The 20,593-nt window shown below is 32.8% G+C and overlaps 1 protein-coding gene across 1 annotated transcript in view; it reads right to left on the bottom strand.

Annotated features, from left to right (window-relative positions):
* Positions 1–10,592: 10,592 nt before the first annotated feature.
* Wsck (tyrosine-protein kinase Wsck) overlaps positions 10,593–20,593 on the bottom strand; it is a 58,541-nt gene continuing 48,540 nt past the window's right edge. Inside the window, exon 12 of the mRNA XM_075363212.1 lies at positions 10,593–19,281. Coding sequence (XP_075219327.1) covers positions 19,201–19,281 — 81 coding nt within the window. The 3' untranslated portion in view covers positions 10,593–19,200. The remainder of the gene's footprint in view (positions 19,282–20,593) is intronic.

Raw genomic sequence — 20,593 nt, 5'->3', positions numbered from 1 at the left:
CGAAATGCTACAAGATGATGTTTAGAACAGTCGTGACTATCAGTAAAGCAGAGTAAACTGGACAGTTATTTCAAGAAATTAAAGCTGAACTAAATCACAAGTTTTTTTTTTAATATTCCTTATTATATTTAGGCCTATATACGTTTATTTTAAGGTAACTATTTTTTTAATAATACTGCACTGTATGAAATCATACTTACTGTACTGGATTCGATTTATATTCTATTAATTAAACACGTTTAACCAAATTGTCTAAAAATTCTGTCTTCTACCTTCAAAAAGAACTACGAATTTAGTCTACTAAACATGTACACGTACAGATACTATACTGTACAGTATACATTTTTTAAGAAAACAGTTTTGATTTATGTGGTTTTAATTTACGCGACAATTTTCAGGGATGAATTAACCGCGTAAATCAAAGGATCTCGTACATAAATGTTAGAGATATTGTTTTGGATATACTACACCGGTAAATTAATATCTGTAGTGAATATTCAATAAATCTTAATAAAATGTCTACAAGAATGTCACGATAACATGTAAACACGGCATTCATAAATGAGCACATAAAGCATAACGGTGAAGCGGAATTCACTTTGTTTCTATTTCACTTTGTCCATCCAGTACAGAATGGACCGAGTGTGACTACTCTTATTTACAGCCAAGCGTTCCTATATAATACCCTCGTCCCCAGATGTTCTTTATATGGTTTACCTCATACTCCACGAGCCAGAGGACTGAATTTTACCTCTTGGTCCGACCCGAAATACTTATAACAACTTCCACAGTTTGAAGTGTAGTTTTAGAATACAATTATGACAGAAAAAAATCATGATTTTTGAATGTATGCTAACTTTAAGCATTGAAAACCAGTTTTTTTACACTGAATCGCATCGATAGTTGACTACATAAAAAACACCTCAAAAGGTACAGATTGTTCAGTAAAGCTAGCTCTTTTGCGATGCGTTTAGAAAGAAACTACAAACCTAAAATCATGAAGATATGTTATAAGCGATAGATATGTATAGGTGTAGTCTTGTACAGTCTCAGGTCGACCATTTCTGAGATATGTGGTTAATTGAAACTCAACTTCCAAAGAACACCGGTATCCGCGATCTAGTATTTAAATCCGTATAAAAGTAATCTTTACTAGGATTTGAACATTGTAACTCTCGACTTCGAAATCAGCTGATTTGCGAAGACGCGTTCACCACTGGACCAACCCGGTGGGTTCGGGTTACATACCTGTATACAACTGATATAACACAGACATCTACGACCGTTGCCGGTCGATAAGAATACAGAGTGGTATAAGATACTAAGACGACAGGCTTCCTGATGCCTGGACATGGACCAATAACGTGGCACTTGTCGATATCATCAGTCTTTTTGTAATTTTAATTTGTTATCGATAGATCGGTGAATAAATGTACCCGAATACGTTTCTCGTAACAAGGTGAACGTTCACAGTCGATGAAAGTCTAGAATTCTTCAATATCAACGTATACATTACTCCGATATCAACATATTGTTTGTACACGGACAGAAAAATGTAGAGATCGGGCGCTCATAACACTGAGCTGTAATCATTTACTGAATAAAACCGACCGAACATAACCGTAGCCACAGCACAAAGCCGCTACGAATATATTTGAAAATCGTCTCTGCGAAAAAATATTAGCTTGCGATTCCACACAAAGCGGTGTGGAAAAAATTTACCTTTTCCCTTATAAGATGAAAGAGATTCCATTAAATGTAACCCGTACCGGTCAAAAAAAGTAAATGTCCAACTGTAATCTAATCCCCTATCGGCAACGAAGTTTACTAGAAGGATGATAATAATATTTTAAACTACTTATTCTATACGGATTAAGCGATTTCATCATCGAATGATGTTCTCCCAAGAGAAAAGGTAGAATTTAGCGAACAAAGCATTATTTATAATGTACAATAACAGAACACCAGACGTTTGAAAAATTACATAAATAACTTACTAGAAACGAAACGCATACAAAAAAGAGTAGTATCACAATATAAAACAACGGAATGAAAAAATGCAAAAATCCATCACGAAGGGCTTTAAGGTGAAGCGCATACGTACAAGCGTTCCGGTGAAAGAGAAGAAGAAAAAATGAAGACAAGAAGAAAAACGAGTGTATAAGCAGGAGTTAAAACCGATGGAATAAATTAATAACTATAACGATTTCTCAAAAGGTTAATAAGATAAGACAGAGAGATACGACTGAAAGAAACCCCGATAATAATACTGTAATATATTACAATTATAAAAATCGAAGCGAAAAAATAAATAAATGAACGAATAAGATGGTTCGGAAATAGTCGATTATCAAAAGTAACAGTAAACGAACGGAAACAAGGATGCCGAATCACCTCTCCTCAAAAGATTACCGGTACAAAAATAATTACTCTTAATAAGCGGGCGTATATCTCGATTACTTTCATTAAATCGACCGATATACATAATCGCATCAGTTACTTGACTCGATTAATAAAACCGGTTCAGTACGCGTTATAGCCGAAAACTTACTTATTCTTCAGTAGATTTAACCTCAAAGATTCAAATTACCAGCCGTAACCGTTAAAATCTGTAATAACCAATTCAACGATTAGATTATTAAACTTTTAAGCGCTGTAAACTTACGTAGAGAAATATGGAAAGAATAATCATTTAATATTTTTAATAATTTCTTACGTTTTTTCAGACGTTACATTTTTTGGTTTCGTTACAATTTTTCTGAAACGTCGGCTTAAATAATTTCGTTTTAATCGATATTTGTTGCCGAACGATAACTGAATTTATATTGCTCGTAAACAAAATAGAATTTTTCATTTTTTCTTTCAAGATTACCTACTACTTTAAAAAAAAAAAAAACTAATTTTAATAAACTCGTTTTTGTTAGTAAATAATATCGTATGAAAATTTATACTTTAAAGATTTCACTTGTCGGCGTCCAACTAAAGAGCGTTTAGATGACCCTTCTGTCCGTTTACTAAAACATCATGTACTAAATAGTACATCGTGTACATCATGATTCAAAACGCATACTAATGCGAGCATAAAAGTTTTTATGAATATTACCGTTCTGCTTAGGTTTAAACTAAAGCCTCTTTCCTGTTATGCGCCGACAAAATATTTTCTATCATATTTACGATGTTTGTATATTTTTATTTTACCTCTTCGGTAATTTTAATTTGGTCTACAAATGTAGTGCGTTTATCTCGTGTTCTATAGTGATTCACGTAGTGTTACCAGCACTATCTGAGCTCATTCTACTAACGCAAATAACGAAAACCGTTCGTGTAAACGTGGGTCCGGAAACGCTTTGTTTTCGAGTTAGGGCGAGCGTAAAATTTCGCTCCGATTACTGGGCAGAGTGAAATAAAACTATACTGAAATTCTAGGAACCCAAATTGGGTAAACTTGATTGTTTCTTATGATTTTTGACCTTTTTTTTTTTCTCTCAGCTCCCCTAGGCCGGACCGACTTGTTGGTATTACGCCGCCCAGGGGAGTGTCTTTAAACTCAAATAGGCCTCCCCACCTACCGGCTATATACCGGCATGGCAGGTCGGCCTACCGGTTAGCTCTTTTTGAGAGTTCTTCATTAATATTGCCCTTTTGGGACACCACGCCAGACCCAGTTCGCCGCGACGCGGCGCCGGGTCCCTTCAGTATTCAGTGTGCTGTTATCTGACTGTTACCCGTGGAGTCCTTGGTGGCTCATCAGTGCCAACACACCGCAGCATGCTAGACCTCACCAGCAAGGCTGTCCACCCAGTCCTATTCTAGCCAACACCTTGTCTTCTCTCATCGGAGTATTTCTGTACAACAACTTGTCTAACAAAGCTAGCAAAATTGTTCCAGTTTGACTCGCTTCTTAGCATGTATTCTATTGTTGTCTCTGGAGTTATACCTGTGAGTGCCTTACTATGTCTAAGTGTGTCCCACCTATTGCACTCAAAAAAGGTGTGCTCAGCATCATCTATCTCGTTGCAAATTGGCTCTTCTCTCTTGCCTATTTTGTGCAGGTAGTTATTGAAAGAACCATGTCCTGTAAAAAACTGCGATAGGTGATGATCAACCTCATCAAATCTTCTCGACAACCATGGCTTGATGTTGGGGATGAGGGTTCTCGTCCATCGACCCACAGCTTCCTGCGACCATCTTTCCTGCCAGATATTATAAACAGCATCCCTGACCTCTTGTTCTGGCTTGCCTTGTGCCCTCTCCACCCTCTTTTTTGCGATTAGATCAATAGGAGGTGTACCCGATAACACGCACAGGGCGGCATAGGACACTGTCCTGTATGCGGACACAACACCTAAGAGCACACACCTGTGCGTCCTCGCCATTCTCTCTTTGTTGCGCCTGATGGCGATAGAGCGCCACCAAATTTTTGACCTGACAAATTAAATAAAACAGGTTCCAGAACCATATTTTGAGTAGTTTTTATAACAGCCGACGTAAAACAGAAAAATTTGTTGTCTAAAAATACCTTTTTTAAGTTTGCAATACAAAAACTTTGTTAAACGACTAATAAATGCGTAAAATTTAATATCAAAACTTAAAAAAAAATGCAATTCTGATTAAACTGATATAAAAGAGCTCAATAAAAAAAAAAACAAATACAAGTTCAAAAATTTTATCTATACACTGTATTTTCATATAGTGTTCAAAATACTGGTTTTTTTGAACCAGTATTCTGAATATTATCGGTTTACCTACCACCAAACTTCAACGAGTAAATTCACATTGACACCAACAAGAATTGTTAGTTTGAGTTGTTTTAATTTAATCAATTTTAATCGGCAACAAAGGCAAACGCTCAACAGCCATTAATAAATGCTGATAGCATGTGATCTAAGGAAACCAGTTTTATTAAACAAATCTTCAGCCATCATCGCTTTACTTAAGACCCTCCAATTTTCAGGATGCTATTCATCGAGTTACAACCGAATCAGAAAACATTTGTAAAAAGCGGGGATCACAAACCTTGTGATTTAACCAAGGGAGAGAGTAAGGTAAGGGCACCATCAATACTCTACCTCATTTAACACGTATGTTGAAGATATAATAAATAAGGTTCTAAAATAATATTAGGGTCGATGTAGAAGAAAAGAGAAGAATAAATTGTAAAGTTCCATAGATTATACTTGGTTATAAGGAAAGGACATTTTAAAATTAAAAGATCTGATAGAATATATGAAAACAAACGATCACCAAATAAAAGTAATAAGCATATGAGATAACAAAACGATGACTGTAGACATAAAACTTATTCAGAGTACTAACAGTGCAAGCAGTAGGATAGGAGGTTAATAGATTGCAAAAGTGAAAAAATAAAAAAACAGAACAGCAATGAGTAGAAAGAAACAGTTCATTACCTTCATTAAGATGAAGAAGCATCCCCTTGAAATGTTACGTCTAGAGTGTACTTTGGTACGGGTATGAAATGCGAAGAAGAAACAAAGTATGTCAGATGCATTTGAAATACGATCACAGGAGGTTGAAAAAAATTAAGCAGAGTTGAAAATTAAGAAGTAATGCGGATATTGAAAGAGAACAGACGCTTGCTAAGAAGAATTCAAAATAGGAAAGCCGATTGGGTTAGACATATTATCAGAAAGGGTTGATGAAAACTGTACTAGAAGAATCAATCAATAGAAGGTGCGAGAGTGAGAAAAAATAAAAATTATTGATAAAAAGCTATTAGGATCTTAAAAGTTTACCTGGGAATAAAGGAGAATGGAAACGTACATGGTGTGCGAGGGAGCCTCAGGACAGATTACCATATTAATAATGATGACTCCCTGAAACCTTCTACAGTAGGTGTTATAGAACCTGCAGATTAAAAGAAGATACGGTTTATAATCTAACCCTGTCCCGTTTAAGTTAGTTTTTCTTTTTCATTCACCTCTCACAATGATATGATAATAAGCAAGTAGTAAGGTATTACTGTTACTGATATTATATTTTTAAAAATCTATTTTTTAAAGATTTTTCATCTAAATACCGCCTAAAATTATTTATTTTTATAAATTATTTAATACTGTTTTACAGTATTATCTAACTATAATTATACTACTAATTAAAAAAAAATTTTGAAAAAGTTTGATGACAGGTCCAAAGTAGGAAAATTTTTTCAAAAAAGTGTTCTTGCCTATTTCAACTTGCCTTTTAAAAATTAGAAGAAAAAATACTGCCTGCTATTTATGCATACATGTACACACAACAAAATTTAGGATCTTGCACAAAATCTTCCATTCAGCGCTTTAATTCATAAATTTCACATCGGTAAACAAAAAGACACCATATTTAAATAATTTATGTATTTTGTCATAATTTTAAATAAAAATTCTCATAAAGAGTACAAATATGTATAAAAATAAAAACATATTTTTATAAAATAATATTTATAATTTATTATATTTACTTAACAACTATTATAATAAAATTAAGAGATAACTGAAAAACTTCTGTAATTATGCAGCTCATTATGTTCAGTTAACAAGAATAATCCCTTTGGTAATAAAAAAAACTTCAAATTAAAAATTATACTGAAAAACACAATCAGCAGATACTCAAATGTCTGCAAAATAGCAAATCAACCGAGTAAAAGGTGAAGCCTTTAGAACCATACAAATTCATAAAAAAATGTATACAAAGATCAGTTTAAATCCTGTATTTTTGTAAAAGTAAATGATAAACAATACTCGTAAAAATTCCCTACTCTTTACAACCGTAATTAAAAAGCAGAGTAACTAACTTTTTTTTTAGTCTAATTTTCATAAAATTATATTTGAGATGAAGTACCACACATCTAATTTATAACATAAAATTTTCTCTGGAGGAAATATTCTTGAACATTTTTTTAATACACAGGCAAGATGCGGTCTCATATTATGTTTTGTGCCCGACCTTTAAAAAAACTATTATACAATCTGTATATCGTGAACAAAAATATGTGGTTTTGTAAAACTGTAAAAGAATATTTCTTCTGAAGAGCAATATTTTATGTTATAAATTGCACAATACACACGGTTCAAAGACAACATAGATGAAAAATGCACTAAAAACCAGTTATTTTAAGCAGTTAAGTGATAAACCCGATTTATAAAATAAATTTTTACAATAGTCAAACTTCTTCATCTTTAATTATAAGCAGTATAATACATCATACAATATCTTATAAGCTTTCATACTTATTTATACCGATAAATATAGTGTAAACAATTTCTACATTGTTGCATTACAATATTAAAATATATTTGTAAAATAAAAAGTAAGCAGCAGCCAAAAAATGTACAATGTTCTTTTACATTCTTTAATAAATGTAAACACACTATTTATTCAGGCACGAAAAACTGTGTCAGACCAACAGGCCCCTCCTTAACTTTACTTAACAAAGTCTCTTAGTAAAATCAGCACTATCGTAAACATAAACAGACCTCTAGTTCATCGATAACATACCGGCTTACACAAAAGAAGGGAATACACAGGACCCAATTGGCCTAGAACATCTGAAAGGTGATCTCAATTTTCCAGAAAAGCATGTAAAAATGATCTTCCAAACTAAAATACATGTCAAGTATTTGTATCAGAGAAGTTCTAAATTGAGAACTTTGTAGGTAACAATTTACCCATATATATAATTTATGAGGAGTGTATATAATATAATTAACAGTCAGGTGACTGTAAACAGTCTGAAGGCACCGATGTCAGTATTTATGAGTATAAACCGGTTTTGATATGTAAGTTACAATAATCATATTGCTTAATTGAATTCCAGTACACTAGATGTGCAATAGAAAATTAAGAAAAAAGCTAGAGCCGATGAAGAATAGCTGGCCGCTAACACAGATATTTCTTACTAGCAGATTTGAAATGGGACATTCATAATACATTGTCAGTCTCAAATGTAGTTTAAATTATACATGTTATACTCCCATACTTGGAATGAGAAATACTTGTGTGAAAGTTTATAGATAAAAACTTAACTTTTACATGTTCCAATTATGCGTGCTAGAATTCTGTATGGTTTAAAATACTAAATATTTAGCATATGCAGTATTTTTATTACTTCTGTTTTATTTTAGGTAGTAGGTTCGGCTGTGTTTTGATACTATGAGCTTATTAGCAGAAAAAAGAAAATAGCATTTACTGTTTCAGTCAGATGATGAACATCAATAACTTGTAAATCAAAGAAATGGTTAAACTGTTACATAACATATTAACCTAGTAAAAGAATAACGGGAAGATAATCCTAAAGATTTCAAAAATTACTCCAGAATGAACACTGCTGTTTTTGACAATTTATTAAATTTAGTCGGAACATTTTTAAGAAAAAAAAAAATACAAATACAAGCACTTATTGATTGTTCTAACTTTAAATCCTTTCAAAAAAAAACAAGACATATAGCTTCTGAATTTTTTCACAATAAAATTTTTACCTCCTTATATACTTTTTTTTATATAACTTTCAATTCATCATATACTGTCATTTCTATATACAGTTCATTTAATCTTTACCACCCACTTTCCACATAGAAAGCATCTTTCTTATAAAGCTCTCATAAATTCTTTAATCCAGTATCATGCATCCATAATTGAAATTTAATATATAATATTTAATTATAATACATAGTAATGTATTATAGAATAATAAACGTACTTAAAATTATATATTGACATTATAACATAAAATAACAAATAAAATATTAAATTTGAGTTTGAGTATAATGATATATAAAATAAAACAAAGCACACTGTGGAACTTGTACTGATGTACTGATACACCGAAAGTGTGGGCTTTTAAGTGTCTCAGAAATAACAACGCTTAAACTATGTGATACAAGAATCACATAAACATATGCTTTTGTATACATGCAATTCCAAACTCATGCACATATGTTTGTTAGTGACCCACAGTTCCTCAACATATAAGTGCCAGTCCTTTAAACTAAATTAGAATATATAGCTCTTTAAGACAGTAAAGAAAAAAAAAACTAATATGATTTTCACATTCATATGAATGTGAAAATTGTGATGTAAAAAAAAGTCATAAATTTCAATAAACGTAGCCTATTTAAAGAAGTGTTTTTCATTGAAATCAACAGTCAGGTGATAATACAACAATTATCTTACAGGTAAGCTTTGTCATGTTTGCAGTGTGCGTTATATTTCAAAACAGTGGAATTACACACCATTTCATATATTCTCTTATCTTACTTTTAATTTTACAGTCGGCAACATATCAATATTTCATGAAAAGAAAATGTAGAATCATTGTTAACAATGATTAAATTTATATAATTTATTAATGCTATTTCCTTATCTGTTGGTGATTTGGCCATAAAAGTGGATTTAGTGTTTACATTTTGAATGTTTATTCAGCAGTCTTTTTGTTGATTTCTTGAAAATAACACAATTGCTACAGTTAATTGAATAACTTGGAATATCATGCTAGAATCCTTATATATATATATATATATATATATATATATATGTGTGTGTGTTGAAAAAAGAAGTGTGTGTATACTTTTTCAAATATTCCTCATTTATATGAAACAAAAATACACAAGAACTTAAATTTATAATTGACAGTTGAGGATTAAAAAATGTACAAATATTTTACTAGGTAGCATATTTAAAGTTTCTGAAACTTCATTTTTTAACCAAATTACAGAAAAACTGCCTTAAATGAAATTAATTATAAACCCTCTCAATACAAACTTCCACAAACAAACGCACAACATACTCTTTTGATCTACTGTAGTGTACATTCTTATAAACTTCTTTTCTTATTTAAAACACTAAATAGAGAAACAAATATAAGCCATTTCATCCACGTTTGTATTCATTAATAAAAAGTCCATACTACAATAGATTAATGTCAATACTAGTAGCGACAGAAAAGGTGAGGTATAAGATTTAGTTAATTTTTAATAAATACAATAAAAATTTCTCCGATTCAATTAGGTCTACTGTGTGAGGTCAATGAAAAGATTTTAACAAATAATAACATTTTACCAATGTGCTTATTTATATAATGAAAGAGGGTACGGTTCAGCATTCTGACAAGAAAGACTACTTTCATCAGTTTATAACTAACTGCGAATGGTTTCACTAAACAAAATCAAACTTTGAAGGGGCATTAATAGTACAGATGTGAATCGACGTACCAAATTTCATAATATATTTAATTCACTACTTATAATATTTCTTATATAGTATTGTCATCCCTGCAAATGGAAAACTCTAAGATGTGAGAAATATTATTTGATTCATTATGAAACTTTACATTGGTACCTAACCAGCACAATAGAATGAAGGAGAATTCTGACATGTTCTACTTAGGAATCAATAGAATTATTCTTTAAACATTATCTTATAAACTAGTTGAATCAATAGTAGTTTGTCATAAGTTATCTGTTCTATTTTTCTCAATGATTTAATTTTTTTTTTATTAAAAAAACAATCTCTGTTGAAACATAGTTTATAGACTAATAAACAGCATTATATCAAGAAAAATACATGATGAGTCTGTGGTAAAATTAATTACCTGAATATAATAAAATATAAACTTTTATTTTTTACTAACAATATAATACAATAGTTAAGCAGTAAGTCATAAAGTTCTTAATTTTATAAGCAACTCCATAAAGATTCACAAAATGTACAAAATATTATTACAAAAATGGTAAAAAAAACTAAAAACAAACTACAAACTTATTACAAACTACAAAACTGAATACAAACTTATTCAGTCATTTATAAACAACATCCAATTTATACCATATACTTATAAACAGTTCACAAATAATTTATTTTCATTACAAAACAATTGTAAAAAGACCTTTTCAGTAACATAAAAAATTAGTAAAAAAACTACGTAAAAATTCATACATATACACAAACATACACAGGTATATATACAAATGCATACATATATGCGCACATAAAACATAATAAATAAAAAAATATCACTACTAGCTAATTTTACATTATCATACTTGAATTGAGCAATAAGCTATAAAATTAAACATTATTATAATCATTAGTATCTACCTACGATTACAAATAATAATTTATCTGTAAAACATAAGAAAAAAAGATGCCAGAACTCTAGAAACAATTAATATCAGATTCTGTGAAAATGCAAACGTCTGGTTATTGTAATAGTAGAAGTAGTAGTAGTAGTAGTAGTAGTAGTACTATTGAAAAGGAAACCACTCTATGCAATTAACATTTCAAGAAAATTCAATTCCAAGAAAGTTTTTTCTGAATACACAACATTGCAAAAATAACTTCTCCTTTTTTTCTTCTGTCAATAAATCTAATTATTATTTATTTATTCCACGTCTACATTTTAAGTTGTCAGCACACAAGTTGTAATTGACGCAAGGGCCCAAAGAGATAGGCCTAGGTTCTGAAGATCTGTAGCACTTCCCTTATCCCAAACCCCATACCAAGACAATTTGCAAGATGTTTGCACTTCAGCCACAGCAAACTGACTACACACCTGGTCAAAAAGCTCTTGCCTGTGGTATTTTGTGATCTTGGCTTGCTGACGACAGTTCTTGAGTTGACAAGCAACAGAAACTATTTGGGCATTGATTATTCAAGCCATCATTCTCCGACTAGTGATGAGGTCCGGCTTGAGTTTGCCCACTGAATTGTCATAAACATGTTCCCTCTTACAACCTTATATCCCTTCAAACTCAACACATTGGACACAACCCCAGCAATAGCATCATGGTGTTTACTGCTGAATAACATGCGTTGCAGTCTTGGTAGCAGGGCAACCAGCCCTGCACCAGATGTTCAGCAAAGAACGTCAAAGGTCTAGGTAGTAGAAAGGAACACAGCACTAGGGGACACTGCTGGGGCTTAATTAGGGCCTTGTGGATGTTCAACATCTGCTGCAGAACGACAGACGTCTGACTAAAACCAGATCAAAACTCTATCCCTAAATATCTGAAATGGGTAGAGGATTTCAACTGCAAAATGATACTACTAGACAAACAGAAACAAGGGTCAGACACAACCTTGGTCTTTTGATGTTTTGCAGTAGCCAAGATGGATAACATATTGCATTTAGCCACACTGAAACTCAAGCCATAGCCCATAGCAGCAGCCTCCAGTACCAACTGCATGCCTTTGTTGGTGTTGGAAAATAATAAAATGTCATCTTTAGAAGCTAGAGAATAAATATGGTACCCGATTTGAGGACAACTCCATTACAAGAGAGAAGGGCAGGGGTGACAGGCGATCACCCTGATGCACATCCCAATGAACAGAAACAAGATCAAATGGAATGCCATTGCACTGGAAGTGAGTTGGGAATTAACATAGACCTGAGGGATGTAGTTAATAAAGCCCTTAAAGGGAGGCTCAGCCTATGAAACACCTGAACAATTGTCTGATGAGACAAAGAATCAAAGGCTCTGGCAACATCCAAAACAGCAATGTTCTTTGGTTTGCACTTGGTGCAGACCTTGTGGATGACTAAGGCTAGAATAGATGTACTTTCCGCACAACAGTCTCGAAAACAACGCTGATGTTCATCAAAGATATTGAATGCAAAGAGCCTGGTAGCCAAGATCCTATGTAAATGCCACACAACAACAGAACTAACATCCTGACTCTGTAGGGGAAGACATCCTCTGCCAACCCCTCCATTCTGAGCTCTTATGGGCTTTACCGGAGGTCATCTTCAAAACCTCGGCTTTTGACATATTCCAGTCCACCTTGGCCAGGATTCCACTAATGCGAATGCCACGAGTGACATTCCCATCAGTGTACTACTAATTAATGAACTCAAAACAATTTCACACTGCTCACAGAGTCTTAAGCAAGACTGAAAATACTTAACCAACAAAGGAATTGAATTACCTACCCACAGAAGGTAAAAGTGAGTTCAACACACAACACGTAACATAAAAATATTACATGGAACAATAACAACACAGTAACACTGAAACAAAATAAAACAAGGACAAGAACAACAAAAACATAACTTATAAAACAAAACATCAACAATAGTAGAATAAAAGAGAAACCCAAGTAGAGCTCTAGATCCCCTCAGCAATCCTTTCCTTTACTAAGTACACTACAAAACTCTCCACTATTGCCCATTCGGCCTAGTTTCTCCAGTTTACACGGAGATCCAACACCGACCCGATAATATCAAGCCGACGAATGGTCTCCATACGCATTAACTCGTACTTCAAGCATCATAAAGAACATGGTAGGTGTCATCCAATTGTCCACAATGAGGACACACCCCCGAATCTACCAGGCCGAATTTCTCCAGTCTGTCCCTAAAAGCACCACGGCCGAAAAGAAATTGCGTCACATATTTATTAGGGTGCACCAATGAGGCATCGCACAAACCAACAACATTTAAATAGAGATCATGCGTATAATGCCCACCATCTGTCTCATCCCATCTGGCTTGCCACTAGGCATTGCCATGTTGTTCAATTTCTCAAACTTTATCCGAAGTCAACTCACCAGACTTCTTAGCAACATACTGCCGCTGCTTCTCAAATGCAATCAAGTCTATCGGTTTCGCACCTGCAATCACCAAGACTGCCTCCTGTGAAATGGTACGGTAACCACCTATTACCATTAACAATATTAGGCATCGAGCCCTTAATAATATGTCCCGATAACTTTTATATTTTAGCCTGTTTACCCAAACAGGCGCCGCATATAGCATAATAGCCTCACACACCCCTTAATACAGGATGCTCAAGGTCAAAGTTAAGACCCCAATCAGGATTGACCACATGTCGAATACCAAAGAAGTCATTGTGAAGAAGGCAAGATAAACCTACCAACGGTAACATCGATGTTCATTCCACCAAACAATCGATGCCCATCTACCATACCTACATAGGTGGGCAACTCACGAGGTACATTATATACCTGTAGATCATGCTGGGCCAAAAAGCCCTCTATTGATTCACCATCAACATTGGTGAAACTGCTACACCACAAGAGTGACTTAGCATTGACATCCGCACCTATAAGGATTGGACCAGTGCCAAAGAATCATAGGATTTTATCCCAAACCTCAAGTTGACGATCAGCAGGATCTCTATACTGGAAATATGAACTAGCAATATACAATGCAAGTTCTGAACATCCACATGGACAACAACATGATTATACAAGAGCTGTCAAATAAAGGCACAATCAAGTTCCCTTCTGCACAAAACAGCGGACAAGCTTTCAGAACCACAATAGAACCTCTTCCAACGAGAAAAACCAGGCAGATCACCGGATACAATATATGGATGCTGCAACAAAACAACATTCAAACCTCTACATAATGCAATCTCTCTAAACTCAACCTGAGATATGTAAGCACCCTGAGCATTCAATTGACCAAACCTAATCATTTAATGAAATAAAATTATAATATATTTCAAGAGCTCTCTGATAACACCCACAATCTTTACTGTTCACAGACTGCTTTTAATCCTTTCGAAGACGTTTGCAAGTAATACAAGTCGGACCCTCAGTCTTCTTTGGACACTCCTCATGCATGTGTCTTCATCATCACAATTAGCACAAACTACAGGACGTCCACAGAACTTAACCCTGTGACCAAACCTGCAGCACTTAAAACAGTTCTGAACATCTAAATACTCCTTGCCCTCTGCAGTGAAGCTGCCGAAAAGTTTAGGACTAACCTCCAAAATAAACAAAAACAATGTCTGTAGTGAAGCTACCGAAAAGTTTAGGACTAACCTCCAAAATAAACAAAAACAATGTTTGCTTATAAACTATAAACATAAACACATAAAAACAATTGGCCAATAACAGCACATACACTGACGACATTGACCAATTGCAGGCTACATACAAACAAAGATGGTTGCTACCAACAACAGCTGTTAAAAAGAAAATAACAGCTAACTTAAATATAAATAAATATCTGAAACTGAAGCAACACTAAACAACAAAAACAAAAAAATATACAAAAAAACACAGTAGAAATGTTGGTTTCACCCCCGGGTGCGCAGTTCAAAGGGAATTAAAATACACACCAAACTAGCCTAGATAACCTAACAGGCTACCTATGCTAATTAATACCAAACAAGACTAATGAAACACTTCAGAAGCCCTAAACCAGGTACAAAACCATAAACCAAGTCATAGTAAACACAATCAACTAACAAACTATAATATAGCGATAACGTTACACCAAATAAATATTCAAATAGCAGAGCCTAAACACAAACTCAACCTTTCCTACTCATGTCGCGTGTTGAACTCAACAGAACTAACAGAAATTGGCCAGAAATCAGAAGGGGACTCTGGTATACTTTCTTTGCAATGAAAACTGTACAACTCTGCAGTGAATGCTGCAGAAAGCCATCAGAACCCAGGAGCAGGTTGAAGAGTGAATAGACTAGTGGAGTCAGCATGTACTTCCACAACCGACCTGACACATCATCAGATCCAGATGCAAAATGCAAAACCACCAATAAGCCGAACTTTTTTCACCTCTTCTACAGAAACAGATGCCCACAGAAAAGAAAACATAGGATTTTGTGCCGGCACATCAGTGACAGGGTGAGATGGAATACAAACAATTTCAGTCCAGTGACTTATAAATTGATTGGTAGAGAATGGTAGCCCGGAACGATGCTGATCCTCCAAGAAGGAAGCACCATACAGAACAGCCCTCACTGCCCTAGAAGAATTTTGCTTAAATAGTTGCTGACCAGCAGCACATTTCCACCGATGGACCATTTTGCAGTAGCGGTTGTAAATAGAAGAAGCACAACCCCTTCACAGCCCAGATGGAAGTCGCCTAGAGACGGGAAAAGACTCAGTGAACCAGTCCTTCAACAAACAGAGAACAGGCGGACATCAGCAAGAAGGCTGTGGACAGAATCCAAACCAAAATATGGTACCAATATCACTACTATTTCTACTAGCAGGAAGAGAATGGAATAGAACAGATGAAAGTATGGGAGAGGTAGCAGAAAGTGCCTAAGTAGAAAAGCTCGGGTGGGTGTCGGTAAATCTGCAGAAGACATGGTGGCTACATTAGCGGTCACAGGTGAAGACATGACCCTGAACGTATTCATCGCAGAAGACGAGGGCGGTTCAATAAAACACTGGGCTGGACTCAAGGACGCTTAACTACAGCATTATCCATTGCCTTATACTCAGACATTTTGCGAATCCCTTTTACAGCCTCTAAAGACCGTCCAAGACATACGATATGAACTGAGTAATTTAACTCCAGCCAGTCTTGCTAAAGCTTGATCACTAGCCAACATTTCTTCTTGGGTCCAAAATGCCTTAGCTTTTGAAATATCAATACCTACCTCATACACGTCCATTTTGTGATATTATTCCAAACTCATGTGACAAAAATATACTATGTCTGCAATATTTTATAAGAGAATGTTTGAAAAAGATAAACAGGGAGAATATATGATGATAAGAAAACAGATATTTTTTTCAAAATAAATAGTATTTCTAAATAACATGCAAGGTAAAATTTAAGAAAACCCAATGCAGTTAAAGAGGAATAAAATATTTCCCTCACAAATTAAAAATGATTCTAATAATCATTTTAAATTAACTGAATTATTTTAGGCAATGAGGTCAATTATTTATTCAAAATGATAATCTTAAAACAATTTTCTCTTTGCTTAAAATGACATAAACCTTCTTATAACAATATCACGCAGCAATTCAGCAACAAAAATTCTATCTAAATAGTAACCAAAACATAACACGATAACAGTCAAACTGCAAAAATAACATGATATCAACCACTACACTCACTTATAATGTACTTATAAATTCCTAAAGAGAAAACGCTTTTCAAATGACTACTCATTTATAATTATACTACAATACAAACAGGCCAATTAAAATAACACAATTCATCATGAATTATTTATATAATTTCCACTTCATTAAAAATATCACCTATTACAGCAGGTCATCTTGGCAGCTTTAATTAGATCAGAAGAAGCTAAACCTACGCAACTCTACGCCACTGATCTAATGCTGTTACAATGTTCATCCTTTGTGGATGCAAAATGAAAACTCCTAAAGCCTGAGCAATGTAACATTTTGCAGTCATAATATATTTAAAAAATATTATTTTTAACTATTTAATAAAATTTTATTGCTTTTCGCAATACTATCAGAAAATAAATTATTAATGACTATATAATAAAATCAATTCACGATGCAGTTCTATGAAAATGTAATTTTCCAACTAACAACAGCATTCTTAGCAGCTGTCACAAGAAAATCGCAATGATTGCAATCAGAATTACAATACAGTTAATGGCAAAATAATTTTGAATAACTATGATACATTATCATTATTATTAATTTTTTTTTAGTCACCAAAAATGTCACAAAGAGATTACACACACATGCGTATAAGTCTGTGCATACATATGCATTCATAATAAATGACAGTGTAGGTACTCGGAACAAAAAATTAGATGCATCATGATTCTTTCACACAAATAACACTATACAATACTCTAGTATATCTGTTGTTCACCGAATAACAAATTTTGTTTAATTTTGATTCTGTATAAAGACAAAATCGTAAAAATAATTCAGTGACAACAATAATCTTTGTAATTTCTTTATAAGCTATTATTATAAGCTAGCTATTATTACAATTACTAAATAATTAATCTGTCTTAATTAACTGTTATTACTATTACTACTACTATTACTACTAATACTACATTACATTTAACGAAGATTTTAAATACAAGGCATAAGGGGTGGTTGAGAACCATTCTTCAATAAATAAGGATGAGTACAGAGTAAAACACCAGAGTACTTAAAATAAAAAAATATGAGAAAAAATATTCGAAATATATTAAAAACTTAAAATATACTTTAATTAATACTGATAATTTATATTAATAATTTATTCTATATTAATAGTTAATTAAATAAACTTTAATTTTATACAAAAATGCTGATAAAATGTTATTATCATCTTCATAATAATCAATTACATCACTAATGACCTCAACTCAACACATAAAAAATATCTGAAGTCATAATGATAGTACTCTGGTGTAAGTACACATCAATATACAAATGCTAAAATTGTCTGCTATGATCTGAAATTGCGCTGATAATAATAGAACTGTGAACATCACCTGAGAGTTCTTTGGCTTTTGTCTGGTAACAGTTTTCTTAAATAGAAAATTACATTTGTGTCAGTTGACTGAATAAAAATACTCTTTTTTTACTGTTCTGATGGAAATTTCAGGGAATATGAAAAGCAAAAAGTATTACAAAACAGGTTCAGGGAATTTCATTCACACAAAATGTGCAGTATAATTGCATAAAACTGGCAAACGTACAATAAAAAAAAATCTCTATTTTGTTATCAAAAATCAAATTAACACTGGTAAAATTTCACATCAAAAAATTATAAAACTTGCACATCAATAAAAAAACAATAAAAGTGATTTTAGAGTTAACAAAAAAATAACAAACATCAACCATAAAAATCCAAAGAATCATATGAACAGTATTAAAAAAACCTAACCGAATGAATATGGTTCACGTTACGTACAGAAATTAATTACAATATAGAAATCACATGAATATTTATGACATCATTATGCATCAAAAGATTCTTCTGATCTGGTCTGTGGGCACTTGAGTACATATAAATAAATAATTATAAACTATTAAGATTCCTTATAAAATAAGTAACATTTTACTGACTTCTAGTTTTAGTATTTAGATTAGATGAATTAAACAATTTATAAACAATTAAAACAGTTTAGAAATAAGATATTGTTAGGTAGTAAATATAATTTCTTAATTAGTTTTATGTACTAATTATGGTAAAACAATCGAATAAATACAGTAAAGAATCTCTAAAATAACAAAAACTGATTATAGTAGTATTAGACAAGAAGAGATCATGAAAAGAAAAATAACCAAACACACAATACAATATAACCATTATTCCTGAAAACAATTAAATTCATCATGGTTAAAGTAAATGAGTCGATTTATTTGTAAGTAGAAACTGAATCATTTGGCACGACATAAAATAAAAGCACATACTCTAAATTTCAAGTATATACTATAACTACATAAATTACCTACATGAATGTGTATAAATTGGTATATATACAGATATCACTGTTGAAATTCATAACTGACAATATATGGTGCATATTGAAATCCTGAATAGGTAGTAAAATTAAGCTCATTCAAAACCTGAAACAAACAATGATCAGGACTTTTTAACTGAAAACTTTCAATATAAAAATAACAAAAAATTTAATATTTTAGAAATAGTTTATCAAATAATATCTTAGACAACTGCCCTTTCTTGTTTTTCCGTTTAGCCTCGGGAACCCCGTAAGGTATTAAGTCAGAGGATGAATGAGGATAATATGTATGAAGACTGCACAAGACTATGAAGTAGTCTAAATGAAGTGTAGTCTTGTACAGTCTCAGCTCAACCATTCCCAAGATGTGTGGTTAATTGAAACCCAACCACAAAAACACCTGTTTCTACGATCTAGTATTCAAATCCGTATAAAAGTAACTTCCTTTACAAGGATTTGAACTTTAGAATTCTCGACTTAAAAATCAGCTGATCTGCAATGACAAGTTCACCTCTAGACCAACCTGGTGGGTAAGTAGCTGCCCTAATTCGAGTGATGTGTCCAAAAAAAGAAAAACCAATGATATAGAAACAGGAAGGATGTACATTTTTATGAACTAAAAACAGTATATTTGACACCAAAATACCCCGTCCTAAGAAGTAAAACATGGAAAAGTTAAAAGATTAAAAAAACAAAATCAGTAAGACTATTAAATTTATATGAATCATGAAATAGTGATTAAAGAAAACACACATGCGCATACACACACACACACACGGCCAACAAGCTCAGTCATTAGAAAAACTGACTATAATACGGTAGGAATTCAGTTATGTTCATAGTAGAGCAAGGCAAATTTTTCATTTCATTTGCAGTCACATACTTACACAGTTTCCTAAACTTAGGGCAACCCTCTTCCTTGTAAATAAAAGTGATGAGTTATCAATCAAAATCTAACTATTCAACCAGTGTTAAATTTAATCCTTTCAAAGCTTATCACGTTAGGTCCACATACTAAAACAAAAACCTTTAAAAATCAAACTTTTAAACTAAGTGAGATCCTGCAACAGTTTTCATGATAAAATTAAGATAAGTTATGTCTTATCAATATTCTGTACTAGGTGGTTTATATTAATCGAATTTTAAAAATATATATACAGCAATAAAATCAAAAGTATCAATACTTCACCTGCATATCATTTCTGAAAAAATTACAATACCCTGTGTACATTGTTTATTCTATTAAAAAATGGAGGTCAACCTATAATCAGCCATTTTTAGAAATTCTGTCTCAGTAGAAATCTATCAGTGTTCAAAAACATAAACAACATGCACAGTTTCCTATCTCAGAAAGAAACCAAAGCATATATTTTTTCATCAATACCCTGAATATTCCATAATAAAATACTAAAAACTAA

Source organism: Lycorma delicatula, chromosome 4 (assembly GCF_047948215.1).
Source record: "Lycorma delicatula isolate Av1 chromosome 4, ASM4794821v1, whole genome shotgun sequence".
Taxonomy (NCBI): Eukaryota; Metazoa; Arthropoda; class Insecta; order Hemiptera; family Fulgoridae; genus Lycorma; species Lycorma delicatula.
Note: the sequence above shows the minus strand (reverse complement) of the source record. Positions and strands in the feature narration are given on the sequence as shown.